This window comes from Rana temporaria, chromosome 8 (assembly GCF_905171775.1).
Source record: "Rana temporaria chromosome 8, aRanTem1.1, whole genome shotgun sequence".
In the NCBI taxonomy this organism is placed as follows: Eukaryota; Metazoa; Chordata; class Amphibia; order Anura; family Ranidae; genus Rana; species Rana temporaria.
In genome coordinates this window covers 56,850,986-56,868,217 of record NC_053496.1, presented here as the reverse complement: position 1 = coordinate 56,868,217, position 17,232 = coordinate 56,850,986, and the positions used below count along the sequence as shown (strand labels likewise).

The 17,232-nt window shown below is 43.6% G+C and overlaps 1 protein-coding gene across 3 annotated transcripts in view; it reads left to right on the top strand.

The window, feature by feature from the left end:
- ADGRA1 (adhesion G protein-coupled receptor A1) overlaps positions 1–17,232 on the top strand; it is an 893,528-nt gene that overhangs the window by 240,333 nt on the left and 635,963 nt on the right. For all 3 annotated transcript variants that reach the window (XM_040361825.1, XM_040361824.1, XM_040361826.1), the window contains 2 exons: positions 6,778–6,927; positions 15,276–15,437. In XM_040361825.1, the coding sequence (XP_040217759.1) occupies positions 6,778–6,927; positions 15,276–15,437 (312 nt within the window). The remainder of the gene's footprint in view (positions 1–6,777; positions 6,928–15,275; positions 15,438–17,232) is intronic.

The window sequence follows — 17,232 nt, the reverse complement described above, 5'->3', positions numbered from 1 at the left end:
GCGAAACTGAGAAAGCTCCTCACTTCTTTCACTGTAGTAGGAGTAGGCCAATTTCGGACTGCGGCTATCTTCTCTGGATCCGGTTTAACACCTTCAGAGCTTACAATATGCCCTAAGTATTTGACTTCTGTCTTCAGTAGATAGCACTTAGATGGTTTGACTTTGAGTCCATGTTTAATGAGGATTTGAAAAACTTCAGCCAAATGTTTCAAGTGATCTTCATACGATTTGGAGTAGATGATGACATCATCTAAGTACAACAGGACAGTTTCAAAATTTTTGTGTCCTAAAAAATGCTCCATTAATCTTTGAAAGGTTCCGGGCGCATTGCAAAGTCCAAAAGGCATGCGGTTGAACTCAAATAGGCCCATCGGGGTGGTAAATGCAGTCTTCTCACGATCTTCAGGTGCCATGGGTACTTGCCAGTATCCACTGGTTAAATCAAGGGTAGAGAAGTAGGCTGAAGATCCTAAAGCTGTCAAAGATTCCTCTATGCGTGGTAAAGGGTAAGCATCCTTGTGGGTGATTTGGTTAATTTTTCTGTAATCCACACAGAATCTGATGTTACCATCCTTTTTACGGACAAGGACTAGAGGTGCAGCCCATGGACTATGGCTGTCTCTAATGACATTGGAGTCCTTCATCTCTTGGATCATTTGCTTTACGGATTGGTACATAGTTGGTGGTATAGGCCGATATCTTTCCTTGATCGGTGGGTGTGAACCTGTAGGAATGGAGTGCTTGATGATATCCACTTCTCCATAGTCGGTGGAATGCTTACTGAAGGCAAGGTGAAGCTCCTTCACAATTTTTAGTACTCCCTCTATTTGGTTTGCTGGTGTGGAAGCATCTCCCACATGAAGTTCTTTCCACCAGGATGTGTTTACATCTTGGTCCTGGGCGTTCTGTCTCTTGGGAATTTGCTCTGTGGTAGCTGTAGCCACACTGATGACATCTTGAAAAGTGACTTGGATTAGCTGTGCAATAGGAAGGTGTTTTGATAGTGTTACGCTGCTATCACTCAAGTTTAGGAGTCGTATAGGCACTTTACCTTCAGAGACGGTTACTAGGCTCCTTGCAGCTCTAACTAGAGGATAGTCTTCCAAAACAACAGGCTCTACCAGGGCTTGGTAGTCTTGACCTTGGATTCCGACTACAGCTCGGCACCACAAGAGAGTTTCGGTGTTGGGTTTGAGGATCACAGGTTGCTTATCCCGGATGCGGGCACAGCAAATTTCTCCTTTTTCGTTGGTGAATCTCTGTTGCGCATTTAGTACACGGATGGTTTGTTGGATCACCTTCTTAGAATCAGGAGGGGCAGTAGGCACTAACTGGTGCAAGGCTTCTAGCATCTCAACATAACAGTTCCTGAGGACATTCATTCCTAGGACTATTGGAGGGTTAGGGTTATTGTCTCTGACTTGTACCACAATAAGGCCTTGTCGAGGTAGTGTAGTTCCTCCTACTTGAATGGTAGGTTCCCAATAACCATGGACTGGTATGGGTTTGCCGTTACTGGCTATGAGACTCAGCCAGGATTCTGGAGGCTGGGTAAGCTGATTTTGATCCCAGTATTTTTCAAAGGCTGCTTGTTGGATGGTGGTGACTTGGGATCCGGTGTCAACTAGGGCAACAAAAGGGACTCCATTTATTTGAAGTGCCACTTCAGGACGGGATCCGACGTATCTTGGCATCCAGTGGGGATCTTCTGGACCTATTGGTTTACCTCCCGAGGGGTGGTCCTTGGCCTCGGGGGTTGCTCGTTTAACTGCCAGCAGGTTGCTTCTGTATGGCCTGATTTGTGACAGTACGTGCAGATAGGCCGCTTGGGGGTACTAGTGCGGTCAGGGGGGCGTCCGCCAGAATTTCTGGAATAAGTCTCTCTAGAATTAGAGGGGAAGAGTCTTCTGGACACAGGTTTCTCATCCTCTAGCATTAATGGTTTCTCCCATTGTTCCAATTTTTGGTGGACTTTCTCCAGACTTTTAGTCAGAAAACGGACTTGCTCAGTCAAGGCAGCAACTGCGTCAGGAACTGGAGCTTGGGTTGCCTGACTGACTATAGGTAAAGACTTTACAGGGGTAACCAGCTGTGATACAGGCACGTCAACAGATCTAACAGGTTCTGTTGGTGGGCTTTTTCCCAGTATGCTGATAGCTAGTTCTTTAAAATCTAAGAAGGTAGCGCTTGGATGTTGGGCGGCTAACATTCTTAGTTGGCTCTTTAGATTGTCTGTATGGACGCCTTCAATAAATTGTTCTTTCAGGGTTTTGTCCTGATTTTCTGCCTCACGGGGGTCTACTTGGACAACAGCTCTAAGGGCTTCCTGCAAAGATAATGCAAAGTCTCTGAGTGACTCACCAGATTGCTGTCTCTTGCTGAAGAACCTCATCTTGACCTCTGACACGGTTCTGGGTTCGAAGGTGGTGTAGAGACGTTCAAAAATCTGCTCCATGGTCTTTCTCTCTGAGCTCGGCCAGGATTTCACTTCTCTGAGCGCAGCTCCTTCCAATTGCGCAAGAAGAATCTCCATCTGTTGCTCTGGGGATACAGGGTACAATCTGAACATAGCCAGAATTTTCTCTTTAAAGTCCCTTAAAGTATGAATTTCCCCAGAATATCGTGGGAACCAGGGGGCCCCAAAATAATAAGGCATGGTTAAAGGCATTAGGCTTGGTGCTGCAGCGGTTGGTATTGCATTGGGACCGACTGCGGCTGATGCAGGGGGTCCTCTGAGGTCGGGCTGCACGTCATCTCCTTGCACAGACATGGTAACAGCAGGTGAGTTCTAGTTAGGTAAGTCAAATGCGTTTTTAGACACTTTTTGTGCGGTGTTGCTATGGGCAACCGCTGTCTTGCGGGTGTATGGCCCTTTAAGAATTTAATGCCAGCTGAATACAATGCTGCAGCAATGTTGATTTTGGATCTCTAGCAGAGTTCCAGCTATCAGTGTTCCTTATAGTTAGTAGAGGCAACTGACCTGTTGCGATTACATGCTCGGACGGCAAGCAATGCGATTATTTTCTCTTCTTTTTCTCGCCTGCAAAGTCTCGCGACTTCTGGGGCGTGCGTTTGTCACACTTTCCTCCCAGGATTGACACAGCAAAGGTAAGGCGGGCTGGCCGGACAATTTTGCATAAATAGGTGGCACCAAACTTTCCCGCTCTTCAGGGGGTGTCACTAACTTATCCACAGTGATGGCGTAGGAATTTTTGAACAAGAAGGTCTCTGGCAGCCATTTTAAGTGAATGGAAATAGTCAATTCAAATACTGCATGCAGTTTTGTTAACACACAAATTGGATGCTGCGATTTTTATGCTGGTAACGCTTCCATGCAATTTTTAAACAGTTTAAACAGTTCTGTGGCCCCACACAGCATGCAATAAGTAAATAGTCTCTCAATAAAGCAAAGGGGCTTATTCTGATGCGACAGTCTTTTAGATAAGGCACAGGGGTAATTATCCTGTTCGTGACGCCAATTTTTCTTATGCAACAAGCCAGAACCGCAGGGGAACACATGAGGTGCACGGTGGGCCGATGAGAGACAGCAATAATACAGTTCATCGGTTTACTCACGGTTAGCAGAAAGCCTCCCTGGGCCGGTCGCACAGTGAAAGGGAAGATAGCACGAAATCCTCCGGGGCACGCTCTGCGATAGGGAAACGCCAGCCAAGATGGTGGTTGAGGTGCCCGTGATGACAGGGGTGTTTAGAGTGCTTGTGGCGGCTGGGTCCCTTGATGATATTTGTCGTGACGCCAGTACCGTTAATGGTGGTACAACCAGTTGTAGTAACAATGTTAAAGAATGAGATAGACAGTGGCAGAATACAACTCACAACTTTTACTGTGTCTGGTTTTGGTTGCAGTACAAACATCCAGTTAGAATACAGTCTCTGGGTAAATAGAGGAGTTCTGCTGATCCACTGCTAATAGACTTTAGGAGGCCTGGACTCAGGGTGTGGTTCAGTAATAATGCTTACTTGTGTCTGGTCCTTTTTGAATCCAGTGACATGGGTGAGGTTGCCGGAGGCTAATAAATCCTTCACCTGTATACTCAAAGGTCCTTGCTGCCGATTAATGGCTTTTATCCTTTGATTTTAGCAGTTTAAATGTGTCCCTTCTCTGGACTGACTTTCTCTCACCTTTCTCTCTCCATGCTGCTTTCTGTACAGCCCAACTGAACCACAGATAAGCCTGAGCTGGGATAGATTTCCCAGAGTGGTGCTATCCCCATCTTGTGGTGGGAAGTAAGAAGCACACCTGACCAGCCTATGAACAGGGATACCACAGGTATACAATGCAAAATGACATGCAATATAGCAATGACAAAGAAGTAATACTTTTGCAGATCCCACATGTCCTGAGTGGGACGCTGCACATGTATATAGATTCAATAGTTCATTAAATATATATAGCAGAGTCTTCACATACTGTAATTCCACAATTCCAATATCACGAGAAAAACAAGAAACAAAAAATACAAAATGATGTGAATGTGCTTCACCACCAACCAACAAAATCATCTTTATATGTGCTTACTCTTAGGCCCCGTACAGACGAGGGGACATGTCCGATGAAAACGGTCCGCGGACCGTTTTCATCGGACATGTCCGCTTGGAGATTTCGGTCTGATGGCTGTACACACCATCAAACGAAATATCCCGCGGACAGAGAACACTGTGACGTAGACGACACCGACGTTCTCTATCACGCGAGTTCAATGCTTCCACGCATGCGTCGAATCAATTCGATGCATGCACAGGATTTCGGTCCGCTGGTTAGACGTACTAACCAGCGGACATGTCTGACGGACAGCTCTCCAGCGGACAAGTTTCTTAGCATGCTAAGAAACTTTAGTCCGCTGGAAATCTGGCCGCTAGCCTGTACACATGATCGGATCTGTCCTCTGAAACTGGTCCGCGGACCAGTTTCAGCGGACATGTCCAGTCGTGTGTACGAGGCCTAAAATATTATTCACACCATGTGTAACCACCACCATTGGCCGCTCATCTCCTGTTACGACCTATGGGTTATAACCTATCCGCCATAATGTCGCAGTCACGATAAAAATCGCTGATCGCCGCCATAACTAGTAAATAAAAAAACAAATTATTAATAAAAATGCCATAAAACGATCCCCTATTTTATAGACGCTATAACTTTTGCGCAAACCAATCAATAAACGCTTATTGCGATTTTTTTTTTTTTTTTTTACCAAAAATATGTAGAAGAATACATATCTGCCTAAACTGAGTAAAAAATGTTTTTATATATTTTTGGGGGATATTTATTTATAGCAAAAAGTAAAAAATATTAAACTTTTTTTTTAATTGTCGCTCTATTTTATATGTTTATAGCTCAAAAAATAAAAACCGCAGAGGTGATAAAATGCCACCAAAAGAAATCTATTTGTGGGAACAAAAGGACTTCAATTTTGTTTGGGAGCACGACTGCGCAATTGTCAGTTAAACCGTCGCAGTGCCGAATCGCAAAAAGGGGCCTGGTCCTTTAGCTGCATAATGGTCCAGGGCTTAAGTGGTTAAAGGGCTTTTTCACATCACATTTCCCAGCACACTTGCCAAGTTTGCGTGGGCTCCCTCCATGCACACCTGCTCATAATTTATCCGGTGCTATATATGCTCCAACCCGCTGTTTTTAGGGCCAGTTCATACCTGAATCTCACAGGAGGGCATTTTGCATTTCGGTGCTATTCCCGGTGCAGTGTGATTTTCAGCATATTCATTTGGATGGGCTAAAATCACATTGGATCACACAAAAAGTGGCACATGCACCAGTGGCGTCACTAGGATTGGTGTCACCCGGTGTGAAAAAAAGTCACCCCCCCCCCCCACCAACTACAGATCCCTCTCATACAGACCCCTCCACTAACTACAGATCCCTCTCATGAAGTATAGATCCCCCTCCCTCAGTACAGACCCCCCCACTAGGTACAGACGACCCTCCATCAATATAGACCTCCCTCCCTCAGTATAAACCTCCCCCTCCAGTGCAAACCCCTCCATCAGTACAGACACCGCCACCTCAGTGCCGACCCCCCCCATCGGTACAGACACCCCCATCTCAGTGCAGACCCCTTCATGACACCAGCCAGAGGGGTGACACCCGGGTGCGACCCACACCCCTGCACCTGCCTAGTGACGCCACTGACATGCACTACTTAAAAAAAAAAAGTACGATCTGCGTTTAGGGTGTCGTTAAGAATATATTAACATCTACAGCAGATCCGTACACCCAGTACATTTTGAATTTGGTATGGGAAATGTCCTCAGAACGCACCCTCCCCATAATCCGTTTTGGTGTGAACCGGCCCTGAACATGAATAGTTAGACGGGTCAGTTTGATTTTTTTGCAGGCTAGCTGGCAAGTTGTGAGAAATTTGATTATCATTGTGGATTTCTTGTTTATCACCTCTCAAAGACGACATTAATTTGTATCTTAAAGACAATGTAACGGTTAGCATCCTTCTTAGACGATGGCTAAGTGTGTCCATTTTTGCAATATTTTCAAATGCATCATAAAACGTGTCGCACCTTCTAAAAAAACACATAGGAGATCATTATGGATTGTTTAACCAGTGCGATTATTTCACTATGCAGAATGTAAGTATGTAAATTATTAAAATGATTTTTTTCTAGAAAGATCTTTTGTCGCCATTCCCATTTTTTATTGCCTATTAAATGGACAATATTTGCAAGCACAGGATTTGAATTTCCTTTAATAATGCATTATGGACCATAACAATACTCTGCTTTCTAGATGCCTGTGAATGACTCCAATGTCCTTGAATATGCTCAGCAGCTAATGACCTACACCAGGGGAGCCTCCGACTTCACGGATAAGATGGATGTGGTGTTGGTGGCATACATGATGGAAAGGATGATAACGTTTGTGGCACAAATCAAACCTGTACGTTTCTAAAAGAGGAGGGAACAATTATTGTATTGTATATATTGTTATTTTATTTGCATTTTAAAAACAAATGTTGCTTAAATTTTGCATTTTATTCATTTGTAAAGTACATTGTTGCACTAGTAATTTCCACAGCTACTCTGGGGTATGGAGGATGAGATTAAAGCGGTGGTTCACCCTAAAAAACACGTTTCTACCATGAAATCCAGCATACTAGCGTGAGCTACAGTATGCCTTTATTTTATTTTTTTGTGCCATACTCAGTTTAATCCCGTAGTTAAGTTTCAGTAGGCGTTCCTATGCAGAGGGGAACATGATTGACGGCCGGCTATGGCGTGTCACGCTTCACGAAAATAGCCGGAGTAGGACTTGGCGCTATTCGGCGCCTGCGCACAGACTAGGAGCTGACTGCGCAGGCGCCGTGAAGAGCCAAGTCCTATTTCCGCTATTTTCGGGAAGCGTGACGCGCCATAGCCGGCCGTCAATCATGTTCCCCTCTGCATAGGAACGCCTACTCCCCGCGGGGAGTCTGAAATTTAACTACAGGATTAAACTGTGAGTACGGCGCAAAAAAAATAAAAATAAAGGCATACTGTAGCTCGCGCTAGTATGCTGGATGGCATGGTAGAATTTTTTTTTTTTTTTTTTAGGGTGAACCCCCTGTTTTAAGAACCCCAGTCCTATTTGTAGTCTGGGGACCACTTGAATTGTGGTTTAAACGTAAAGTGTATGTAAACCTCACACATGAAAGCTGAACAAAGCACATTTTTCTATAGTGTGTACTTCCCTCTCTCCAAAGTACTAAGTGTCATTTCTCTCTGCTGTCCCATTCCTCTATCCGCATGAATCACCTCACACGTTTCAAGATGCAAATAAAAGTGACAGGGGAGGGAGCTCCAGCTGATTGACAGCCTCAGCTCTAATCCTGTGTGCTGTGTGAAAAGGGGGGGGGGGTGTCACTTATTTCCAATCAGCTCTCAGAGCTCTTGTACAGTTGTAACTTCAGCTCCCTGCCCCCTGCTTTTAAAGGCCATTGAAACAAGGATGTACAGGACAAATTGCCACAGATAAACATGTACAACTTCTGTAGGAGGATTAGTTTAATCTCTGTGTTTCCCTTCATTTCACAAGTATAGGTATATAAGTATAGGTAAGGGTTTACAACCAATTTAAGTCCTATAAAGCCTTGGCGTACGTTCATTACCTTCTGCTGAATAGCAGCAGTTGAAGGACGCACACGGTGCAGGGTGAGTTATCTTATCAGCTGCCACATGGGAAGGGTCCTGTGATCTTTTATGAACTGGCTGGCCTCTAACCGAAATAAATGTAATTTATTTCACTTCTTAAAGGGGTTGTAAAGGTTTTTTTTTTTTTTTTCTAAATAGGTTCCTGTAAGCTAGTGCATTGTTGGTTCACTTACCTTTTCCTTCGATTTACCTTCTAAATGTTTTTTTTCTTTGTCTGAATTTCTCACTTCCTGTTTCTCCTCATCTGAGCGGTGGTTAGTCAGCCAGAACAGCTTACTGAGGAGGAACGGGAATATTTAGAATGGAAATCGAAGGAAAAGGTAAGTGAACCAACAATGGGGGGCAGAGCAGACAGCAGTGACTGACAGTAACCAGCTCTCTGCTCACGGAGCACTGAGAACCGAGCGATCAGCAGTGTTTAATCGCTCGGTTCTCACCCTTAGAGCTGGCGGGGGACAGATGTAGCATTGGAAAAAAAATACCAAACTTCTCTTTTAAAGATACTCTATTTAGAACTGAATGTTCAGTCTTCACACGCATGGGACACATTCTTTCAGGTACATCTGTAGAGCACCAGTTCACTCTATCCCTGTTTGTATGCCAATGTATCATGTGGAAAACCAATTTGTTGAACTCTTTGCAGTACAGAAGAAGGTATTTCAAGACTTAGCCAATGTTGGCTCAATGTTGTGTCTCACATACAGGCAGCTTGTGCGCTCAAAGTATCAATACTAAGAAAAGCTTATCAGCCAAACTAGTGATAATTTCAGTAGAGAGAAGAATTCAAGAAGCAGATCCACTTACAACACATGAGGGACTGGCTAAAGTGTAGCTCTAATAAATGAATTGCAACTTGGATTAACCGCTTGCCGACTGCCTTACGCACTTATACGCCGGCAGAATGGCACGGGCAGGCAAAGCAATGTACAGGTACGTTTCTTTGAATCTGCCGCCTAGCGGGCGCATGCCCCGCCGGCAAAGCACGTGTGCTCCTGCCGCAGATCGCCGCCATAACTAGTAAAAAAAATAAAATAATAAAAATGCCATTATTTTGTAGACGCTATAACTTTTGCACAAACCAATCAATATACGCTTATTGCGATTTTTTTTTTCCCCCCCCAAAATATGTAGAAGAATACATATCGACCTAAACGGAGGAAATTTTTTTGTTTTTTATATATTAATGGGGGATATTTATTATAGCAAAAAAAAGTGTGTGTGTGTGTGTGTATATATATGTGTGTGTATATATATAATTTAAATTGTTGCTTATACTTCCACAGATCATTCATAAACATTTAAAGTGTTACTAAATCCAGGACCCTGCATTCACTATATCGGATCTCCCACAATACACAGAACATGGAAATGCAATTTTAATAAATAAAAACTGCTAAATGCCTTTTTTATTATCATTCTGTAGGTGGGTAGAGTTGGATTAGTTCCCCTAAGGGTTGCATTTCCTACTCTGTGGAGCATTGTGGGAGCCCCTATGTAAGGTGGGTGGAGTGAGGCCTGGGGACTCTGGGCTGGCTGGATGACCTAAGGAGAAGGAAAGGTTGTTGGTTTGCTTCGTCCCTATCCCCCAAAGTGGATGCTGTTCCACGCAGTGGACTGTCTGGAAGGTATAGGGTACTCATTAAGAGAACAGGAATACAGGACAGCCGTGATTGGTTGGAGGTCTTAGGCAGAGTCGACTTATTTAATCACTACAAAGGTACCCCTTTGCCTCCCACATGAGGATACCACATTAACTGTTTGATCTATCAACTAGGAATTGTAATCAGTTGTATCATTTACTGGATAATGTTCACAAATTGACTGTATTGCTAACTGAAGCCTTTAAATATAGCTAGTTATTTTGTTTAGATATGGCCTCCATCTACATACAGTATGTGCATAAAAAGTCAGTCTACAGTCAATACCTGGGAAGTGTAGCAGGCCTGGCGTCAGAGTCCTAGAAGCATGCAGGAAGGAACAGTCTACTTTCTCCACTGCAGCTGGCACTCGATTGCAGTGACACTGCAGAGGGAGAGAAAGTTGGAAGGAATGTGTTCCCTCTATGATTTTCTGGGTCACTGGGGAAGCTATTTGATTGGATGTTGCCGCCCCATGTGACTTTGGTAGCCATCTTTGTTTAGGCAGAGTTTTTTTAAGACCCTGGCTCCCGGGCTTGGCTCACATTACACGTGTGGGTAGTCTAGGGACAAGCCCACCCGTCTGGCAGGGACATGCCATCCTGGGTGGACATTTTCCCTGACAGACACTGTCGGCGCAACAAGACCTGTTCTGCTATACATTGCTGCTTCATTGTGTGAATGTGCCCAGTTGGGCACCTTCCCACCGGGTTTGTTGTAAACTGCTGAACTTTTACATTAATACAAGTTTTGTTTTCTGCAATTGGACTGGACTTTTTACTGCTGCCGCACTACGCTGCACCTTCCCACAAGCAGGTGCTGGGCTCAGTCGTGATTATCCCTGGGAGTGAGGGGGTTAAGCAAGGTCAGTCATGCATATGGAAGGGTTTGGTCCCTAGCCACCATCCTTGTACAGTAGAGAACAGCTGGGTTGGAGAGTCATACAGGCCCTGGAACCTGTGAAGTTTGGGGTAGACCAGCCACTCACAGTGGCCATCGGTGAGGCAGATTAGATACTGCCCAAAAATGCTGGATTATTAAGAACCTCAAAAGAAACACCAATTCACCTTCTTTTTTGGACAATAAGGTTTGCAGCGTCTACCTTTACCAGCGCATAGTGCTACTGATAACAATAATTCTAATAGCTCACAGATACAGATTATATTGCAATTAAAATGATTCCTTTCCACTAGTTTCCCTGAAATATTCCCTTCTTTCAAATGACTCTCTGGAGATGACATCTCCATTTCAAATACAATTCCCTACTATTTTATTAGGCATGAATAAAAGCTTCATGCATTTATTAAAATGTCTGTATTTCTAACATAATGATGCTTTCTGAATGCAAATTCTAATGGAAGTGCATCACAGAATTGCTTAGGGCTAGTGTGCTGGAAATAGGAAGAGCCATTCAGCACAAAAAGTCCCAGAAAGTAGGCTATATGCAGAGCTAAAAAGAATAATATAATTATAGTATAGAAGAGTCTTATTCCACAGCACATTGGTGACACAGATTTCACAATGAATAGCTACCAGTACTAGGCTGAATAAATCCATCATAACCTGTAAAGTTAGGAATTTTGTTTTAATAGCTCTTTGCTAAAAGTGTTACTAGAATTCTGCAGACCGCTAGGAGAATTGCTGCATATTTGCCAGTCTTACAGATTCATGTGATTTATTGTGACATTCTTTTTAATAAAGAGTTGGTACACCCAAGACTGATATTATTTCGGGATTGATCACCCACTTGCTTTGCACATTAACCAATTTGGAAAGGTATCTTTTGGCGTTTTCTAGAGTGGTGTGTATATAATACAGTTCTGCTCAAAGGTGCGGTAAGAGCCTGAGCCAACTGCCAGTCAGAGATTGTTTAAGTGAAGGTCTGCTTCAACATTTTAAATGTGATCAACCTGTGATAAGTGCAAGGTGATGAGGTTTATATTCAACATATCCCTTTAATCTCATCACCCACCCTTCCACAGCCCCATGTCCCAGTGAGTGCTGGAGGGGCAGAGCACAGGGCAGTGACTGGTGGTCCCCAACCTGTGCTCACAGTGTGCCTGAGAACTGAGAGATTAGCACACTTTGATAGCTCAATTTGTGGTGTAGAACCAGCTGAGGATAGTAGCAGCACTAGAGGGATGCTGCATCTACACAGGGGAGAAGGTCTGTTTTTTTTTGTATTCTGTACATCTTTTAAGTCATATTTATACCTCTGACCTCCTATCATTTAAACAGTTTTTGTGAAACTCTCACTTGTGAATCTACATTTTCCAGCGTATAAGACAACCTTTTGGGCTTAAAAATTTGCCTCAAAACCCGGGGGTCGTCTTATACGCCGGTACCTGTCTCGGGGATACATTATTCAAAAGCTGCGCCTCCTCCTTGTGGTGTTCCGTGATAGGCGGAACATTTGGTTTCCCAGCAGAGCCTCCGTTTGGTGTTCTGCCTATCACGGATGTTTTCTCATCCTCGGCTTCGGACGAGAGGACCTCCGTGATAGGCGGAACACAGGTGTCTATCACAGAAAAGCATGAGGAGGAGGTGAGGCATGTTGATGGCACAGTGAGGCATGTTGATGGCACAGTGAGGCATGTTGATGGCACAGTGAGGCATGTTGATGGCAAAGTGAGGCATGTTGATGGCAAAGTGAGGCATGTTGATGGCACAGTGAGGCATATAATGGGCACAATGAGACATGTAATGGGCACAATGAGGCATGTTATGGGCACAGTGAGGTTTGAAAAAAGCTGAATAAAGCCTGTTCCTGTCAGCGTTTTTTCCTGTCATCGGTTGTTCCGGCTACCCCTCAGCTTCCAGACAGACTAGTAGAAAGAGGGTCGTCTTATACTGCGAGTATATCCCAAAACCAAAATTTTAGCTGGAAAATTAGGGGTCGTCTTATACGCCCAGTTGTCTGATACGCCGGCAAATACGGTAGTTGCTTTTTTACTGATGGAAACCTAGACATGCACACAGGGGTGTGCCAGAGGTGCCCGGACACACCCTAATCACTCTGTGCGGTTCTGATTCCCTTTGTTACCTGGTGCTCCCCCTTAGGGCTGCTGGATTCCCTCCTCTCCCGCCAGCTGCTGCAGGGGATGTTCAGAATGGAGAGTGGGCGAAGGGGCTGGCAAATATGTAATCTACTGGCCCCTTTCCTTTTATAAATGGACACTGTGCGGGATTGTCCATTCACAAGAGAAATGCCATAAACTGTGTTTACTATACTTCGGTTTGTGAATGAACAGGAAGCCACTCAGCACATAACGCTTCCCATTCATTCACTGTCCATTGCAGCTGAGGATGCAGAAAAAAGGACTGGGGAATCTCTGTCCTCAGTTCCTTTGTCTCAAAAATGATACATCAGGGGTCTGTTTAGGACCCTGATATTTTACCAAAGCCCCTCAACTCCTACAAAATTGTAAAAAAAATAATACAAAAATAATAAAAATGAAAAAAAATGAAAAATCTACTGACACCATCCACTGCTCTTCTGACATCATCCTCTGTCTTAATGACAAATTCTACTTCCCTACTGATACCATCTACTGTCCTACTGACATTATTCTCCGCCCTACTGACACCAACCTCTGCCCTCCTGATACCATCCATTGTCCTACCACTGCTCTACTGACACCATTCGTGTTTTAATACAAATTTATTTAAAAGAGTGTGTGTGTGTGTGTGTGTGTGATATATATACACCCCCTCACATTTTTGTAAATATTATATCTTTTCATGTGACAACACTGAAGAATTTACACTTTGCTACAATGTAAAGTAGTAAGTGTACAGCTCGTATAACCACGCAAATTTTCTGTCCCCTCAAAATAACTCAACACACAGTCTAAACTGCTGGCAACAAAAGTGAGTACATCCCTAAGTGAACATGTCCAAATTGGGCCCAGTTATCCATTTTGCCCCCCCGGTGTCATATGACCCATCAGTGTTACAAGGTCTCAGATGTGAACGGGGAGCAGGTGTGTTAAATTTGGTGTTATCGCTCTCACTCTCTCATACTGGTCATTGAAAGTTCAACATGTCACCTCATGGCAAAGAACTCTCTGAGGATCTAAAAAAAAAAATGTTGCTCTACATAAAGATGACCTAGGCTATAAGAAGATTGCCAAGACCCTGAAACTATAAATAACAAACATACCATACTTTCCTCCACTGTGCAGTTCGTTTTGCACAGAGTGGTCCCATTCCACGTCTTCTGGGGTCCTTCAGCGGCTGTCTCGGCTCCTCCCTGCAATAGACGCATAAGTGCTGTCAGCATTGCTGCAGAGGTTAAAGGCGTGGGGGGTCAGCCTGTCAGTGCTCAAAACCATAAACCATACACTGCATTAAATTGATCTGCATGGGTGTCGTCCCAGGAGGAATCTTCTTCGAAAGATGAGGCACAACAAAGCCCGCAAACAGTTTGCTGAAGACAAGCATTCTAAGGTCATGGATTATGGAAACCATGTCCTGTGGTCTGATGAGACCAAGACAAAACATATTTGGTTCAAATGGTGTCAAGCATGTGTGGTGTCATGCGTGGTGGTGGGAGTGTCATGGTCTGCCCCTGCATGAGTGCTGCCGGTACTGGGGAGCTACAGTTCATTGAGGGAACCATGAATGCCAACATGTACTGTGACATACTGAAGAAGAGCATGATCCCCCTCCCTTCGGAGACAGGGCCGCAGGACAGAATTCCAACATAACGACCCCAAACACACCTCCAAGACGACCATTGCCTTGCTAAAGAAGCTGATGGTAAAGGTGATGGACTGGCCAAGCATGTCTCCAGATCTAAACCCTATTGAGCATCTGTGGGGCATCCTCAAATGGAAGGTTGAGGAGTGCAAGGTCTCCAACATCCACCAGCTCCATGATGTCGTCATAGAGGAGTGGAAGAGGACTCCAGTGGCAACCTGTAAAGCTCTGATGAACTTCATGCCCAAGAGGGTTAAGGCAGTGCTGGAAAATAATGGTGGCCACACAAAATATTGACACTTTGGGCCCAATTTGGACATTTTCACTTAGGGGTGTACTCACTTTTGTTGCCAGTGGTTTAGACATTAATGGCTGTGTGTTGAGTTATTTTGAGGGTACAGCAAATTTACACTGTTATACAAGCTGTGCACTCACTACTTTACATTGTAGCAAAGTGTCATTTCTTCAGTGTTGTCACATGAAAAGATATAATAAAATATTTACAAAAATGTGAGGCGTGTACTCCCTTTTGTGAGATACTGTGTGTGTGTGTGTGTGTGTGTGTGTAATATATATAAAAAATCTATGTCTATCTCTCCAAAACCAGTTTAGAGACACTCATGCACGTGTGTTTGAGCGCTGGGGTGTGCACCCTAATGCAAAAGGCTGTCCACACCTGTGGCTATTAGTAAGTGGAGCTGCTGAATACTTGTTACTATTAATAAATGGTTGTAAATTAATTCTGTCTTCTCCTTAACAGCTTGGAGGAATTCTAGTAGAGATTGCAAGTAACATTATGTCTGTAGATGACCACATTCTATGGATGGCGCAAAATGAAGCCAAAGCATGCACAAGAATCGTGCAATGTGTGGAAAAGATCTCTGGCCTGTCGCTGGACAATAAAACCCAAGTACTATCAAAGGTGAGCACTAGACTTTTTGATTTTCTAAATCATGGGACCTCATGTATGCAAATATATTCATTTTTTTTTTTTCGCATTAGTAAATGCAAAAGCTGCTTTGAGAATTAATTTCCTTTAAGGCATGTCAAAGGCCAAATTGCATACAAATGTGATGTTTCAGTTGCAGAAGTCCCAGAGACTCCAATGGTAACAGTTGTTTTACGCATCCTCTCTGCCCTCTCCTTTAAGGTTATAATTAATTTATCATTCAGCTACAACTCAACAGTTGTTTGTTCTATTTAATACAGAATTACATTTCTGCAATAAAGAGGTTTCTTGCTATGCAAGCCTCTGAGATTCATAAGAAACATAGATACGGTATGATTAAACGTGCTTACAGCTATGTACAACTGGTATACCAGTTTTGGGTAGAGGTAACATTTAGGCCTCGTGCGCACAGGATGTCAAAAATGCTTTTTTTTCTGACCCTAAATGCCCCTCTATATTATATATAGCGCCTTACAGGCGTTTACAGGCAGAAAAAAGCCCAGGGCCAGCGCATTCAAGAGAGGAGCATTTTGCCACAAAAAAATCCCAATGCGCCTAAATCTGTGTAAACGTGCTTAAGTGCCAGGCACTTCTTATGCTTATTCTAATTTAGCATACTTATTTATTCTGACCACTGTAATCACTGAACACCCAAGTGATTGATGTGCCTAAACACCCCTAAAAGTATTTGCAAAACATGACTTTAGGCACCTTTTTAACGTTGCATTTTTCTCCCCTGGAGCATAGGCCTACATTTTCTCAGCACCATTCCACAATGCTTTTAGCAGTTTGTATAGTCTGCTTTTTTTTAAGCTAGAAGTATGGTTGTGTTATTATTTCCTTTATCAACTGTAGCCCGTAAAAGAATGTTCTCAGGCACCATATTTAATGGGGTTGTAAAGGTAAAAACAATTTCCCTAAAAAGCTTCTTTTACCTTAGTGTAGTCCTCCTTTACTTACCTCATCCTTCGATTTTGCTTTTAAATGTCCTTATTTCTTCTGAGAAATCCTCACTTCCTGTTCTTCTGTCTGTAACTACATGCAGTAATGCGAGGCTTTCTCCCTGGTTTGGAGAAAGCCTCTTGAGGGGGAGGGGGGCGAGCAGGAGGGTCAGGACACTCTATTTCGCAGATGGAGAAAGGAGCTGTGTGTTAGTGGGTGTCCTGACACTCCTGCTCACCCCTCCCCCCTCAAGAGGCTTTCGCTAAACAAGGGAGAAAGCCTCGCATTACTGCGTGTAGTTATACAGACAGAAGAACAGGAAGTGAGGATTTCTCAGAAGAAATAAGGACATTTAAAAGCAAAATCGAAGGATGAGGTAAGTGAAGGAGGACTGTACTAAGGTAAAGGAAGCTATTTAGGGAAAATGTTTTTACCTTTACAACCCCTTTAAGAGTATGTTAATCTAGGTTCTTTTTTAGAACTACGCGTGCAGACCTATGCACACTCCTAGCTCTAAGACTGCTGTCACTGACAGCCCTGGTCTTCTTGCTAACAATTGGGAACTGATCAGTGATCGTCTTAATTTTGTCATTCCTGATTATGTCCTTACCATGCCCATTTGAAAGCAAATGGAAAACAGTGGGTACAAAACCAATGTTGATGCTCTATTATACTACTCTGTGCATTAACACCAGTTTTGTGCCCTCTGCTTTCCATGTTCTTTCATATGATAACCATATTTGCCTGTGTTAGTAAAGCCATAATCTGCACATAATCAGAAACAACACTGATTGATTCCCAATTGTTAGTGAGAGGCCAGGGCTGT